At 34.5% G+C, this 16,831-nt stretch overlaps 3 protein-coding genes across 6 annotated transcripts; 2 read left to right on the top strand and 1 right to left on the bottom strand.

The window, feature by feature from the left end:
- Positions 1 to 621: 621 nt before the first annotated feature.
- LOC117222261 (glutamate receptor ionotropic, delta-2) lies at positions 622 to 10,086 on the top strand. 2 transcript variants are annotated; one of them, XM_033473881.2, is made up of 9 exons: positions 622 to 1,148; positions 2,211 to 2,395; positions 3,866 to 4,053; positions 4,862 to 5,257; positions 5,728 to 5,895; positions 6,433 to 6,659; positions 7,138 to 7,340; positions 7,938 to 8,203; positions 8,885 to 10,086. In XM_033473881.2, exons 1-9 carry the CDS (start codon positions 1,001 to 1,003, stop codon positions 9,504 to 9,506), a joined length of 2,403 nt encoding a protein of 800 aa, XP_033329772.2. In that variant the 5' UTR covers positions 622 to 1,000; the 3' UTR covers positions 9,507 to 10,086. The 2 variants fall into 2 exon arrangements, with proteins under 2 accessions (XP_033329772.2, XP_076378743.1); XM_076522628.1 differs by lacking the exon at positions 8,885 to 10,086 and adding an exon at positions 8,274 to 8,870.
- Positions 9,994 to 11,875, bottom strand: LOC117222241 (uncharacterized). Its single transcript, XM_033473849.2, has 4 exons — positions 11,770 to 11,875; positions 11,577 to 11,675; positions 10,343 to 10,462; positions 9,994 to 10,280 (listed from the first exon to the last, which is right to left on the bottom strand). Exons 1-4 carry the CDS (start codon positions 11,847 to 11,849, stop codon positions 10,148 to 10,150), a joined length of 432 nt encoding a protein of 143 aa, XP_033329740.2. The 5' UTR covers positions 11,850 to 11,875; the 3' UTR covers positions 9,994 to 10,147.
- LOC117222227 (translation machinery-associated protein 16) lies at positions 11,614 to 14,990 on the top strand. Of its 3 annotated transcripts, XM_076522629.1 has the most exons (6): positions 11,614 to 11,868; positions 12,217 to 12,286; positions 13,688 to 13,779; positions 13,881 to 14,021; positions 14,082 to 14,230; positions 14,294 to 14,990. In XM_076522629.1, exons 3-6 carry the CDS (start codon positions 13,697 to 13,699, stop codon positions 14,431 to 14,433), a joined length of 513 nt encoding a protein of 170 aa, XP_076378744.1. In that variant the 5' UTR covers positions 11,614 to 11,868; positions 12,217 to 12,286; positions 13,688 to 13,696; the 3' UTR covers positions 14,434 to 14,990. The 3 variants fall into 3 exon arrangements, with proteins under 3 accessions (XP_076378744.1, XP_076378745.1, XP_033329721.1); XM_076522630.1 differs by lacking the exon at positions 11,614 to 11,868 and having other exon boundaries at positions 12,207 to 12,286; XM_033473830.2 differs by lacking the exons at positions 11,614 to 11,868; positions 12,217 to 12,286 and adding an exon at positions 13,378 to 13,585.
- Positions 14,991 to 16,831: the final 1,841 nt, after the last annotated feature.

Here is a 16,831-nt window from a genome sequence, read left to right as displayed (position 1 = left end):
ATCTGAAACACATTCATCTATCAACTGATCCAGGTCGGAAATGGTTGTAAGATTTTCTCAGAGTCGTCGTTGTAAATGCAATAGTTTTTTATAATCATATGTTAAAGTAAAGATGTTACAACCAAGGACTATAATACTAGTCTTAAGTGCTTGCAGTATGACGCTATTCAAGAAGTGCTCGCAATATGATTCCATTTAAGATTATCGATCAATATAATTCTAATACAGCCGTAATTCAATATACATAATTTCAATTTGTCCTCGAGGTATTATCCGGTTACGTATGATTCGATGCCAAATTAGAATGATCGAATTTTGAGGTAATGAATTCTTGCTGTAGTAGAGCTACATTGAATACTAATTTCGAATAAAATCATGTTACGCGCACATTTTTTAACTAGCGCCATGTTGCGGGAACTTTTCGGACAGTATCATATCGAGTTATTTTTTAAATATCATTGTTAGGAATACTTTTTCGAGATAGCATCATATGAATGGAAGACATCGGAGTGTTCTACGATCCGTACCCGACAGGAAATTTCATTCGCATGCGTTGAGGCAAGAAAGAATCGGCAAGACCCTACCGAGATCGTCCTCAGTCTATATTCGATCGTTGTAGACGCCAGTGAGGGAGTGAAACAAATCACGTTCACGGTTACCGTTGATTGAAACACAAAGTTTTGCGACAATATTATAATATAATATTACAACAATATTCGTTTATAAAGTTTTCGCGCATCGTATTTGGCGGTGTTTAAAACATTTGAACGTTATAAACGAAATAATAGAGACATTTCTCTTTGAGCAATCATCGATTCAGGTCAATGTGAAATTGTATTTGTTAGTCAAAGTTGACTGAATTAATACTTCGATGTGGGAAAGAATTCTAACTTGCCATTACCTTGAAGAATTTTAATCGAGCATACAAAATAGAGTTCCGTTTTATAAGGCAGCTGAATAAAAGGAAAACTGGATATCATTGAAAATATCGCGTAGAAAAATGAGAACAAGATTCTTTTTAACGACATTCTGCATGGTGACGAGTACGTGCATCTTGCCATCTCCGTTGACGTTGCAACTGATACTCGAATTCGCGAAATGGAAGTCGTGGGACCAGATAGTACTGTTCGACAATCTGGGTTCCTTGGGTGAGAATTTGATATTGAAGATAAAAGATTGCATTTCCCCTCGTGATTGACCTTTGTTTCTATACAGTGATTGTCATAAGTAATTACATTTGCGCAGATTGTGACCGTTTACGAAGCCCTAAATATTAAAAATATTCCTTTGTTGTTCATTTGTCGAAGATTCAAATCGTCACCATCTATAAACGTTCGTAACGCAATATGTCTCTTTTGTTACAAAACGAAAGGTCAATGAAAATGTGAATAAGAAATGATATTCTGTGACACATTCTGTTTAATATTAACTGATTGTGATTCGGCCATGAAAATTCCAAACGTAATATGCATCTTTTATCACGAGACAATACATCTATGTAAATGGAAATAACGAAAAATATTCCGTGTTGTGTTTTGTTTAATATTAAGCAATTGTGATACATCTATGGAAATTTAAAACGCAACATGGTTATTTTCTTACGAAAAAATACGTTCATGAAAATGGAAATAACGAAAAGTATTCTTTGACGTATTCTGTTTAACTCTTATCGTACGTCAGATATTCAGGCCTAATGTAAGTAAGATGGCTTTCATTTTATTAATTAATAAATTCTGTAATTTTATTGGAAATAATTTATTCATTCAGTACAATCACTATTGCACTTAATTATCATTCTGATAGCATGCAGTTGTATTTTGTCTCAAGATTGTAACATATTTCTATTTAAATGCCTTTCTTCGCAGATTTAAATAGAAATGTTTCACGACACATATTTCGATTACCCGTTCTTTTATGAAAATGCAATACCATATTTATATCTGAATGATAGACGAGTGTTTATCGTTAATGTTTCCCAAAGCAAAATGACTCAATCAAGTTAGCCAATTTTTATTTCGAATGACGATCAATCATTGTCGACATGCTGTAGACACGTGATACTCGAGAAAGATTATTTACTGCTACCATGACACGCTACCAATGTCGAAACGATCAAGACTTTTGCACTTATTCAACATAAAACTAGTTTAGAGTGAGCTGCACAGAGAATATTTTCGACAAAATCATCAATTTGAAATTTGTTCGCGTAGACTGTGTGTTCACCTACGCAAGACCCTTATTTGCGTGTCTTGCTGAAAAAGGAATCGCCGTATCAATTCAGTCAGCTATCAATCCAAATATACCCGACGCCCTCATTATCCGGAAACACCGAATTGGATCGATCGTGCTGTTGGATGGACTGAACCTAACGTCCCCCGAGAATGTTCTTCACGTGGTAAGAAGCACGTACACGTAAACAAAAACATACTTAAAGCGTGCATTGTCCCGGTCGGGCGAGCAGACGTTTCAATTAATCATTTGCTTGTCTAGATACATCATAAATGTTTACAAATGTCGTAAAATTTTCGGCGATTCTTGGAAATCAATGTGAACTTATGGTTCCCAATATCTTTGCATATTATATTACGACTCAACGATGTGGACACAGTAGGAAATCTAAATAAGTAAATGCTTGAACACGCATCAAACAATTAATATTGGCCATGCAAGTGTTTGCTAATGTTACCTGAACGTATGCGTGTAAACAACTAGACCAATAGAACTTTGTTTAGTTAAACATCTATTTCTAGTATTTGATGATTTATGACGTGAATGTAAAGTTTAAAGAAATTCGAATGTAATTATATATCATAAGATTACCATAATCAAATTTCCATAAAGTAACCAACGAAAACGGCAACTTCCATTGGTATCTGCAATCTGTTTGATAGAGTGATTAAGCAAATACGATTGCTACGGTTTTTCTATGAAGTCTAAAATTGTGTCTTTCGTTTTTCATGATTAGTGATAATCACATAGTTTTATTGCATACTGTATCACGTGTTCGAAGTATCTTTGTATATCTGTATTGCGATTAGCAGTGGATAAAGTTATGCGATGGATCAATCTTGCTGTAGCGGATACAGGCTTTTGTGCCAGAAAAAATCGATTGATTAATCCAGGAATGAACTACACAATAGCTGCACTATAATGCGCAGATGAAATATACTTGAAGTCAGTGATCAGTATTTTTCTTGCAAACAGCGAATATACAAAATAACTATTGTTCTTTTTTAGAATTTGCCATTTACAATTAAAACGCTGTTACAAGTGTGTGGAATCGTTGATTTCATAAAGAATGATTGCTGTCCGCTGCAGAGTTGTTTTATTACTTTTTGAGGAACAGTCAATTCATTGACTTTTGCAATGAAACATAGTCAATTGAACTAAACGTTAGATACGTCATGTAGATTTCAAATATAATCCATTAACTATGAATGTTATCGCTTTCTTCTAAATCGGGATAAACTAAACACAATAAACACAATAAACACAATAAACATAATAAACATACACAATAAAAACAATTAACATATACAATGAACAGATACACAATAAGCAACAATAAATACATATAGATACACAAAAAATATTTCGCTTTAAAAAAAGCGAATTTCTTCTAAAAAAAGTGATTACAGTCGAAAAAGTTTCAATTGTTTTAATCGTGTAAAGACTGGCAAGGGGTTAATTATACATGAGCAAAAATCTAAATTTATTCGAACAATTGCTTTCCAATCTTAGGTCTCATAAATCCTAATGAAGCCTGACTTACCTAATAAATTGTGATAACAATGAATTTCAAATTTGAACTGTCATTCGATTTTTCATAAATATGTGTCTCCATTCGACGCAAATACTTTTACAGGCCTCCCAGAAGTTTCTGTTCAATTATTACATCTCCTGGCTGATGATCACAACTAGGAATACCGATACGACCATCGACACAGTGCTTCGGCATTTGAATATCGGCATTGATAGCGACGTTATCATTGCCACGTCTTCCTTGTCATCATCTCCCACGATTCAGAACTTGTCACGAACAATCTTGAGAAGGTGATCACCATTTGTGATATTATTTAAACGCATGCTGTACATAATAATTATTCAAAAACGGAATTTCGTAAACAACAGATGAAAGTTCAAGTACATGTATATCTCAAGATAGAGAAACGAATTTAAGCTGGCAGTCTATAATCAGATTTTTAATTGACACGTTAAGTGCCGAATATCAACCCCAAAAGTTCTCATGAAATCGAAATAATTTAATTTGCGAAATCCAGTCTAGAAAGATAAAAATCATAGTATAGTTATCGATTGTCAACAACTATAAAAACGAGCCGCAATGCTCGAATAATCGCATCTCCTCTTTCCAAATTATCCATTTCTGTGCCCAATCTGAGCATCAATCAGGTAGAATTTACTGTATTTTAATTCTCCAGCATTCTAAAAATTCAAGTAAAATTAATCCTTTGCACTCGAGCGGTGACTCAGAGGCACCATTAAAATTCGTTACATCACGTTTCAGGATAATTTTGATATTAACAAAGATTAGATTTAAAAAATTATCAAGACTGTAACTGTTGCGCGAGTCCCAAGAGTCAATTTCATATGCATAGAATACGTTTTATCATATAAAATAAATATACTATAAGTTAGAAAAATGATTTTATATTTACAAGTTAAAATAGCTTCGAGTGCAAAGGGTTAAGTTCATTCGAATATGCCGCAATGAAAATAATTTTCAAAGACTAGTCAAAAAATTAGGATTACCCGCATGTGTCCGAGAGCCGTGTCGGCTGTCTCAAGGAGACATTGGTGGTTGGAAATTGTTTATTGTGAAATCATATGTTATACTTTAAAGGTCTCATCGTTGTCTGAAACATTATGCGAGTCACTTTAAATATCAGGAGCTACCGCTGGCAATGCGGTCTCTTGAGAACGCGACTTTGAATCTGAACTACACCATCTTGGAGAATCGGACAGTGATATTCTACTTCGTCCATGTATATAAAATTCGGCATTCGGATAACACCAGCCTGGTGACGAATTTTCTCGGTACCTGGAATCCACATTCTTTGTTGTTGAAGATTCCGACCAGTGTCAAGCTCAGAAACGACTTCAAAGGGATGCCGATCGTTTTCGGTGTGTTAAATGGAACGATCGACGGACAAATGGACATTTCCAATCAGTTGGAAGCAAACGATATCTTACCGCTTCTTGACTTTGCGAGCTTCGTCACGAGCAGCGTTAATGCAAGGTCTGTGTCGTAAAATTCTTATATGTCACTAAACATAACTGATAAATTCAAATGCTTTTTGCATGTTGTTTTAACGCTGTCTATTGATACACCTTTATTTTGTACAGTCATTTATTTACTTGGAGCCTATTAATAATAATTATAAGGCAAGTTTGAGTAACCAATCAAGAAATTCTTAATTGTTAATGTACGTTTTCAAAAGAATTGCCGATAGATAAAATGTTAATATAGCCCGAGACGCATCATTAAATTTTAAAACCCGGTGCGTGCTGAACATACAAAGTTATACAAAAACTGTAAAATATGTCTAATGTAAAAGTTATTTTTACATCAATATTTATTATTACATATCATACACTTTCTGCTACACTGAAACATTGTTTTCCTCGATTTTCTATAAAATTTCATTCAATTTAAGGTTTTGATCACGGGTATATTAAGCTACGAATAGCTTCATAATATTTTTGCAGCATAGAATTGGTGCCCCACGAGAAACTGGGTACCTTGAATAACAAAGTTTGGAGCAATCTTCTTGGCGATGTCGTTACAGGAGCTGTTGATATAGGGCTGGGATATATAACCGTCAACGAGGAACGACAAGCGGAAATGACGTTTAGCCATCCTCTTATTCGATACATGTGAGGAACTCTATCCTGCATTTTGAAGCGCATCATATAACTTTTAATAAGCTAAAAAAGGATACAGTAAATTCTCCCAAATTTTCCCTCAGCTTGTAAACAAAAATGAACAATTTTGGAAAAGAAGATACGATTATTCGAGCCTCATGGCTCAGTTTTATAATTGCTTATTGTCAATAATTATAAAAACAAGGTGCAAGGCTCGGATAATCGTATCTCCTCTTGCCAAATTGTCCATTTTTGTTTGCAAACTGAAGAAAAATTAGGGAGAATTTACTGTACCTAGTTCGAGTTTCGATTATTGTTTCGTTCATCTTTATACTGTATCTGAAATTAACCAATGAGCTTCGTAACTGTGTTCTCTATAACGTACTCGTTTATTTGATCACTTTATAAACTATTTCTTTTATATCAAAATGAGGTTTCAACTTAAGGAGCAGCTTATAGTTTCTTAAAATTAAATCTGATTAAAGCATGGTTATGAGTTTACATAATTAGACATTTTCAACGATTTAATGTGCAGAAGTGTTTGAACAGGAGAAACATATATTATCATCCGTTGGAGAGTCGAACGATGAGAGATATATTTCGTCAACCTTTCAACAACTATCTCCTTGGATGCGTGGCCTCCACGTACGTCGCCATTTTGTTTACGATGGGGCTAATCATTTATACCGCGAAAAGTATTCTTCATTCTGAAGAGGAGAAACATGTTGGCATTGGGGAGACCGCTTTATTGTGCATTAGCATAATGTGCATGCAAGGTTTGATAAACAAACGAATCGAAATTAATGTTCCTTAATGGGAGGATTACTTATTTTTGGTAAAAAGATATCGATGTATAACTTCTTTAATGAATAACTTTGAGAATATTCTTCGAGAAAATCGATTTTCTGCATACTCAAAAAACATAATCCTTCCTTAAGATATAAATTGGATAGTAAAGGCAATTGTTAAACCGTGCATAAATTATACGCTATTTAAAGAAAACCAAAGAATACCATTCTTTAGAAACATTCGATATTCTTTCATAACATATTACACTGTTTCTCTAAAGCACAAAAATAAAATGAAATCATGTTAAAATTATGTTACTATTCTATTATGTATCATTTAATAGTAGATTTACTGATTGCTACATATAATAAAGAACATCTATAATATTGTATTTGATAAGGTATTCATATATGTTTTTGCGTAAAATATTCAAATCGGTATTGTAACTATGACCTTTACACGCAGGTTCTGCGTGGACACCTCGCAATCCGTCAGGGAAGACTGTTTTATTATTTAGCCTGATGTTCGCATTAGTAACGTACAACGCCTATGCTGGTTTTATTACCTCCATATTATCGGTCCAAGCAAGTGGCATTAAGTCAATTAACGATCTCCTCTCACACAACTTTAAATTAGGATACAGCATAACCGACGACGAGTATATTCGGGTAAGATCACCAGTCCAACTTTATTAACAAAAATTTATTACGCGCATACTGAGCTCTATTAAGTAGTAAATTTCCATAAAATTAATTTCACAAGCGAAAATGTATGTAAAGTTTCGCAGTCTAAAGATCACTAAACGATGATAAATGAGCAATTTTTTTGTTACGTGATTTCTCAAACGCTTTAACCTGATGATTTATTTCACGATATGTAATTCTGATTGGAATTTTTGCGTCGTAAATCGAACAGACTCCAAGCCGTATTGATTTCAAAACATCGAAATTTCGGCGAATCCAGAAATTTTGTGCAATTCAGAACATTTTATGCAGGAACAAATAAAAGTAAGTGCATTTAGTCATAGCACGATTACAGTCTCAACAATTTGATAAAAATACAAATAAATTTAGTAGTATAGATGTTTAAGATAAAAGTATAACAAGTCTAATGGCTAAACATAGTTAACACAAGATACACGGAGCGCGAAAAGTAACTATTTCGCATTATTTTATAAAAATAATGAACTTATTTTTCAAACGAGTGAATACTTCCACAGTTAATTCTTTATATTGAACGACTTCGTTCATCATTGTTTTTCGTAGAATGTGAACGATAGCAGCCTTCGCGAGCTTTACATAAGCGCGTTCAACAATCGAGAATCTCGGTTAGATACCACTTTCGGTCTGACGAAAGCAGCACAGGGACAATACGGTTTCTTCGTCAGCGCCACCCTCGCGCGGCGTGCTCTCCGAACGACGTTAATACAAGAACGATGTACCCTGAAGGAACTGCCACTTCCTCAAACCTTCACGATGGTTGCTCTACCAATGGCTCACTCATGCCCCTACAAAAAGATTATTAATCTAAAGTAGGTACATATGATAGTAATAATTCCATAATGCCATTTAAGAGTTTATGGTTTTCGATATTTGTTACAGAGTCTTTTTATATAAGCGAAACCTAATAGTCTCGTGGGAATATTTGAACATAACTATTAGATTAACTGATTTTCATTGAACACGCTATCCTCGGTGAAGATTTCAGTGGATAATAAAATGATGGCACGCCAATGTTGCATTTCGAGGCTGCGTTAAAAAAAACTTCTAAAAAAATAATCATTTCTCAGATTATTCTGCTTCTTCCAATGAAGACTTTTGAAGGATAAATCAAGTGAACCCATAAATATAAAGCTTTAAGATATTCTGTTCGTAATACAGAAGTTCTACAGTATTGAAATGTTGAGAATTGTCAACGTAGTTCTTCGCAGTACAGTAAATTCTCCCTAATTTTCCTACAGCTTGTAAACAAAAATGGACAATTTGGGAAGAGGAGATCCGATTATTCGAGCCTCGCGGCTCGTATTTATAGTTGCCTATTGTCAATAATTATAAAAACGGGGCGGAGAGTTCGATTAATCGTATTTCCTCTTTCCAAATTGTCGATTTTTGTTTACAAGCTGAAGGAAAATTAGGGAGAATTTACTGTATTTTGCTATGATAAAATGGTGTCGAGTGTTCGTCAAAAGTATATTAACTGGTGCAATTTCCAGCATTCTGAAAATACGTGAACGAGGCGTTCAGAATCGGATCACGGAACGAATGTTACCGGAAATGCCACAATGCAAATCGTCGACCACCTTCCATAGCGCCAGGCTGGCTGACGTCTACTCTGCCTTCTTCATTCTGATCGCTGGCGGACTGACAGCAATTTCGATCTGGATTGCCGAGAGGATCTGGAACAAGAGGCAGCAGATGAAGGACGTTATAGTTCGAAGGATGCGTCAGCGTCATCTGATGTCGAGCCTGTCACACTTGCCCCATCTACCACATTTTCATCATCTGCATCTCCATTCCCATCGCAAGAGACAGAACGATCTTCGACTTAGCGACGGGACGCAGTACGGTCAAACGAAAGCAAAGGAGAACTTCGTGGCGGGTCCTTCCACTCCTGATCTACGAACGTCTGGTGGACCATCCAAGATGAGGGACGCGCTTGGAACGGATCACACGGACGAAAAAATCGACCGTTCCTGTCTCGATTCACGATTACAGAACCGCCGAAGACAGGCCGGTCTCACCAGAGCGAAACTGTCTGACCTGCTGACGAAGTACAGACGCGACGAGAAGAACAATTCTAATGACAGTAGCCTAGTTTTTCCCTTCCACGAATGACATAGAGCCGTCTATTAGCCCCAAAAAATTATTTTATAAGTATTCAAAAATCACCCTCGCAGTACCGACGCGAAACCCTATGATTGGATCCTCATGTATACGAACGTTACGAACTAGAATTTTGTCGTTATTGTCATCATTGTTGTTATTACCATTATATTATATTACTATTACATTGTTGTTACTTTTTTCTTTTTTAACAAACGGCAGACGGCATCGCGTGCCACACATCGAGCTCTGGATACGGAAAAACCCGCACAAGAATATTATATATTTATTTTAGCGGTTATGAAATGAATACGCTTAGGAGCCACTTAAAATCTTGCACGCGATACTAACTGCGATTTTTTGCGATGGTCTAACGAAGATTGATTGTGCCCGGAGCAAATCGGGCGAAGTCCATCTGAATGTGGATTTCTGGAATTGATTCGACGATGTAAATGACGCGGAAGTGTATAATCATATGTAAAGAACGTGAACGTAAATGTTTCCCTTAGTCTCAATATTTTATTAAGTTCTACGCGGTTGTGTAAGAAAATGTAACAAATAAAAAGAGCGTTTGCAGTTTTTGGTTGTCAAACATTTGTATCTGTATGATTTGCTAAGATGATTCCGTCTTAGGCTTCTTTGTTTTTGGGTCGTTAGGAGCGCCCACCGTATTTGTCATAATATGTCGCAGTGATTTTCACTTTAGCGTTGTAGGTGTTCGAAGGGAATCCATACTTCTCCGGATTTTTCATATTTCTGCAGTCTCGCAGCAAACTCATTTCGTTTCTATGGAATAATCGAGTAAGAAACTGACAGTAATTATCGCTTAATTATTTCTTTCTTATTACCGGCATATAACGTCCGACAATTCGGCAGAGCTTTCGTCGTCGTTGCACCATTCCTGCCATCGTTCGTATAATATCGATTCGCCGATTTCATCCAGGTAATAATTGCATAGATCCTTCAGTCTACGGAAAACACAGTTAAAATAAAGCAAATATACAGGGTGTCCGGAAAATGTCTCGTAATCCGGAAATGGTAATCTCGTAAAGCGAAAATGCAATCCGCGGCTTTGTTTACGAAATATTAACGAAAAACACTGACCAATAAGACGCGAGCACGATAAGGCGCGTGGCGGACCAGCCAGCAAGCGCACGAAGCCCATTTCCACTTATTGGCTCGGCCGTCACGCGCCAATTGATCTCGCTTGTCAAGCAAAGCCGCGGATTGTATTTTCGCCAAGGAAAAAGTTACTTCAAATAATCTCAGGAAGAAACGAAGAAACGAATTGTGTATAGTAATACATTAGGTAATAGTGAATCCTCAATGATTAGATAATGTTGAACCACCAAGACGTATATCTAGTTGAAGCCTTTATTCAGGAAAAATTGTAGTGGTCGTCGGTGATTTTCCGCAGACATATGTCAATCATAAATTTCAAAAAATATTCCGCAAACTTGCGGCACTGTGCAATAAAACGTTCGTTCATGAAGTTGCTTCTATAATTAACGTTCGGATAATTTTTAACGAAAAACAATCTTATAATGAAGAAACAATAAAGATTACGAAGGTTTCTCCATGTTACTTGCAATGCACTCGCTTTTATTTCTTCAAGTACATATCTCATTCAACTTGATTCTAATTTGAGCCGTTTATTTTGAAAGTGGCATAAGTCACTTTGTTTTTAAGTCGATATATTTAAGGGTTTGCGTTTTATTATTAAAAATATGGATGCTGACTTTCGAGAAGATTTACTTGTATTTGTTATCTCAGGATACTGATATTTTTCTCAGTATAAATAATTTCGTATAAACATTAAAAAATCACCACTTTTCATTACGGTAAAGTGACTTATGCCACTTGCAAAATAAACGGCTCATTTAAGAAAGTCGGAATACAGTAAATTCTTCCTAATTTTCCTTCAGCTTGTAAACAATAATGGATAATTTCGTAAAAGGAGATACGATTATTCGAACCTTGCACCTCTTCTATTCCCAAATTGTCCATTTTTGTTTACAATCTGAAAGAAAATTGGGGAGAATTTACTGTATTTTTATTCCATTCCGGCAATATATTACTGACTTGTTTTCCCAAAGTCCGTCCGCTGACGTGGACAATAAAGTGAAGCCGGGTATGTCGTCGCAAATGAATTTGTTCCCCTCGTGTTCTCTGAGACTGTAGCTGTGCAATCAATTAACCGTATCCAAAGTAATGATTTCATCCTTATGTTAAAGTAAAAGCGATTATTAAAGAAACGGTTGTTACATGAACGTACTATCTGAACGAGTGGTCGCAGATGGTTCTCAAAAGGAGTTCGACTTCAGTGTCGTTTAAACACGCACTTGGTGACATCATTTCGTGGACATCCAGCAAGGTTTGATTTATCTAAGAGAACAAATACTTTGCAGAGTGTAACATTTTAGTATGTTAGGATTAGCATTAGCATGTACAAATAATACTTTTAAATTAGTGCATAGATCATAGATACTGCATTTTAAATTAAGATAAACTAGTTGTCGCAAGCCTACTCTCGCTTGTTATTGTTTTATATAATGATTAACATTACAGACAATTTTTTCTTACACAATCTATTCTTACATAATATTATTCTTCCTTTTTATTTATTTTTTTTACGAAGGATGTATCTCGGTTTTAGAAAGTTTTTTTGAATACGTAAAGTACTCTATTAAAAAGTGGGACAATATGTGGTAAACCTTTTCAGCGATAGCAAGACACATTCCGCATCTAATGCAGGCCGAGGAGAAATCAATTTGCAACGTGTCGCATGTTGGGTAAGTACGAAAGTATGGAATCTTTTGCACAATGCCGAATTTGGTTGGATCGCAGCCGTAGTAATAGTCGGCTATTTTTTCTTCATCTTCGTCACAAGTATCTGCTTCACTTAAAGTTTGCTCGTTACATTTGCAACAGCTCGAAGGTCTTTTCCTACCGAAACTTGTCCCGTAGGTTATACAACTTAATAGAAATGAAAATATAAAAAGAGTTCCCGCTCTCATTCTTCACTTATAAAGATTTTATAAGGTCTTAAAAAATTTTATAAAATTCTTCCTTAATACAGTACTAGTAAAAATGTAAACATTTAAAACAGGTTAACGCCAATATTAATCCTATTAATCATATTGTACGCAAGTAGAAACAGTTGAAAATTTTGAACATTGATTAGTGCAGTGCGCAGGCGTGTCATTCGTCACAGTCTGTAACGAATTTATCTGAAAACAATCTTATTTTATCTACTCAACGAAATTGCATGCAATTTAAATAATACACTTAATTTTTTAATTTGTTTACACGTTGACTGTTACTAACGATTGGTAACTAATTTTTACTGTAATATGTACATTGAAGAAAATTAAATTCTATTAGGATTGAAGGATTCAGAAGGGTTGAAGCTATTATTACCCGTCTTGTATATTTATTGATTCGAAGTATGTAATAGATTCGAAAATTTCCATGCAATTGTATTTTCAAATCGATTCAAAGTGTTCTGAAAATCGAATGATTTTTCCCAAGTTTATGATCTGGGTTATTCTTGACGAGGTCTGGTATACAGTATAACAATGTCTCTATCAGTATTGAAAGATATTATTATAAAATAAAAGATACATAAAAATAAATATCAAATTTAAAATATTGAGAACAAGGCCTAAATTATTAGGGAAACAAGGGGAAAATATTCCTCAAGAATGCTAGCACTCTATAGTTTATAAATTTATTATCATTGTAAATATATACTCATCTGCAAGAAAAAATGTATAAAACTATTGCTATACAATGTACCATCGCATGCTTATTGCCTACAAATAATATTCAGCACTCGTAGTAGAAATGAAATATACAGGATATTCGCTTCTTGCTAACGAGCCTATTTTTCATGAGCTATCGGTAATGTTGATCGCGACACGAAATGGTAAGAAGGCTCTAGAGCCCTTCAAAGCTAAGTCAGGAAAGTCCATAGGATGCAATGTCTGTATGGATTCTAAGTCTGTGCCTGTAATCACCTGTAGTGTACACATGTTCTGCTTTTAAACATTATAGGTTAGAAATTTCAGAACGTAAAAGATACAACCATGGTCAGTATTATCCAGTTTTTATTAAGTATATGAGTTTATATTCTAGTTCGATATCTTCTCATTCTTATATATATTAAGTTTCTATAAGTATTTTCTTTACAGTCTACTGCAATGAAAAAGGAATACTTGAAGGCTAAGAAAATTGCCCATCCAAGTAGTAGAAAATCTATTGCCATTGTAAAAAAAACTAAGAAGTATGTACATCAATCAACTATCTCATTATTTAAATATTTAATTATATGCAGTTATATAAGTTGCCATGGAATAGGTTCTGAATAATTACGTTTTGTTTTAGAATCTCGAATAGGCAGAAAGCAAAAGTAGCAGGCTTAATAAAACAGAATCTAATAGGAGAGAAAATGTTGTGGATACAGGAACATATGGTACCAGATGTTTGCCCTTACACTCCTGAATTAGTTGCTCGATTGTTAGAAATGTACGTACATGAGAATTCAGAACAGGCAATTGAAATTATGATTTTCTTTGTGGTTTGCAGGTACATAGGAAGAAATGACGAAGAATTAGAACAAATTAATATAAAACATTCAATAGGTGGAAGGAAGAATAGACAACACGCAAGTAGAGAAGATGTGTTAAGGATGACCAAGGAACGTGAATTAGAAGAGTATAATACGTGTGGAATAGGTAAAAGACTTTAGAGAATTATTTTTACATTCAGAGTGTCTACATTAATATTTGTTATCTTAGAAATTCCTGATATTTTAAATGCATCTCAATGCAGCATGTTAAAAAACTGGAATGGCGAGTTAAGATATTTGACCAATTTCAAATTCAGGAGATTTGGCAGGAAGCATTTAAATGATGCATTACAAAAGGCAAGCAAATAATTGGAACAATTGTAAGATTACAATTGTAATTGGACAAAACGATAAAATATACTACATTTTATTTGATAATGTAATTCGATTTTTGTTTAACAAGTAGAACTTGTTTAATAAGGGTTTATACCATATAACAACCATTACGTAGAAATAAATAGTATTTAAATGTGAAGTGTAGATAATAAAATACAAATTTTAATTCACATATTAAAGTTGTCGAGATTATAGTTTTGATAACTATTGTCGTTTACATTTGCGCAATTCGGCGGATTGCGTTAATTGTTGTCTCCAGCAGCGAACAAAGGCATCACGAGAAAGGGAAAACGTCACAAAAAAGTTCAATTACGAAATATTAGAAGAAACTGGAACATGTGAATGAAAGTGTTGGTGGTCTGCGATATGTTAAAACTTCGTTTTCCGTCTCTTCATTCCTTTTTTGTTACCTAATGTTAGGAAATAATCACACAAATAAATTCTACATTGTAAATATTGTATATAAATAATAGTATCTACAGAAATGTAAAATTTTTGTTTACTTGGAGTAAATCGAAATTTTCGATATACTTTAAGTGTTATTAAAACTGCACCGACTTAAAAACTCCTTGAATTCCCAATTTTAGTCACTCTTCATTTATCAATCACAGAAGCTATAATAACGTGAAATCTTCATTATTTGAACAAAAGCTACTTTATGATGGCTAAAGGTTTGCAAAATCTTATTGATACATGGTTTGGCCAATTTTAAAAATGAGTGAACTAAAGTGATCTTGACCATGTATATATACATATTATGAAGTAAAAATGAAGGAGAGACTCCTGAACCCACTTCTCATAATTCTAAATAATAGAAATAATATTTTCATAATAAATTAGTTTGGAATGGGGTCAAATTCTTTAATTAGATTAAGTACCATGAATATTCACCCATAATTTAAGAAGAAACCTTAACAAATATTTAGTACCGAATATACATATTGGTGATCATATTTTTGCAAACGTCTCAAAAATCAAAAGAGACTATTTATTATATACTATATCGAAAGTTGTCCAGAATGTTTATCGTGACAACATATGGAGAGGTCATTGAAATTGTAGGTGTCCCTCTTATTCTGTGTAATTTCCCAAGGAATTTCTCTGAGAAACTATGGATCGGTTCGATGGAGTACGGCGGGAAGAGGAAAGGTGATCTCGTGGATAAGAGTGAAAGTTGGCATGGCTTTTGCTTTGCTAAATTATCGGTATATTCTGCATCTCCGTTATAGGTTGATAACTTCTATATCTATGTTTAAATGGAAAGAGAAGTAGGAACGAACAGAACAAGTTAATGGACTGGATGTCAACAAATCAATACCAATTTTGGAGTACAAACTCACGGCTAATTACTTCGATGCAGCTTCGAAACATGTTTCTCGGTTAATTGCACTTTCTATGCCATTTGTTTCTTAATGATCGCAATACCAAACTTAGTAGTCACAAAAGCAATACTCGATCCCTGCTTCGTTGCAAATTAAGAAACAGCAAATCGGTGATGATCAAAATAGAAACTTAATGAATAGTAATGATACAATAACTATCAGAGAGAAGTGTTTTGTGAGCAACTTTCTGCAAAAATATCGCAGATTAACACAGTTTCCTACGTAATCGTAACATCGCCATCTGCAAGGATCGCTAAATCTGTATATTCATTAATTCTACTATGGACATCATCTGATTAAAATAGTGCACATTTATGAATTAAAATTACAAACAATAAGATAATATAATGAAATAAGAGTCATCTATTTTATTATGTGGACTTTTGTTACCAAGAAGGAAGTAAATAAATAAAAATGAGGTCGGATGACTTTTCCATGTGATTACTTATTCGATGTTCGAATAACTATTTTTAAAGGATCACTTACTAACTATTTGACTTAATTAGCAAACTGACGCGATGCAGCCTGCATCATTACGCAGGAATGAAATTATTGCTAGAGATCTTGATTTCATGTATACACTTACAATAAGTTATTACACATATATTTAAATATAGTTACTACTTTCACAGTTGGAGAAGGAGCTTCTGGAAAACATGTGGATTTCAGTGGTTTGTTAGATACACATCATTTTGCTATAAGTCCGAAGTGATAACGCATCCTTGCGACTTTCATGTTGTTTAAAAAAAAACTATTTAAAGATTTAATGTAGACTGTAAGATGGCGCATATTTCTATCATTGCTCCTTCCATTTTTCATGCTGCAGGTCCTTAAGGTTAATAATCATGAAATTAGAAGATTTGTGTCTGTATCCCTAAGACCGACCTAACTGTACATTGAACAATCAGGTACGAAGTTCAAACAATTATCCTTCGAACGATCCCAATGAACCGCAGGATCAAAGGTATTGCGCGCTGCAATTCGATTTG

The sequence above is a fragment of the Megalopta genalis genome, chromosome 6 (genome assembly GCF_051020955.1).
Source record: "Megalopta genalis isolate 19385.01 chromosome 6, iyMegGena1_principal, whole genome shotgun sequence".
Classification (NCBI taxonomy): Eukaryota; Metazoa; Arthropoda; class Insecta; order Hymenoptera; family Halictidae; genus Megalopta; species Megalopta genalis.
This window is presented reverse-complemented; position numbering and strand designations above follow the sequence as displayed.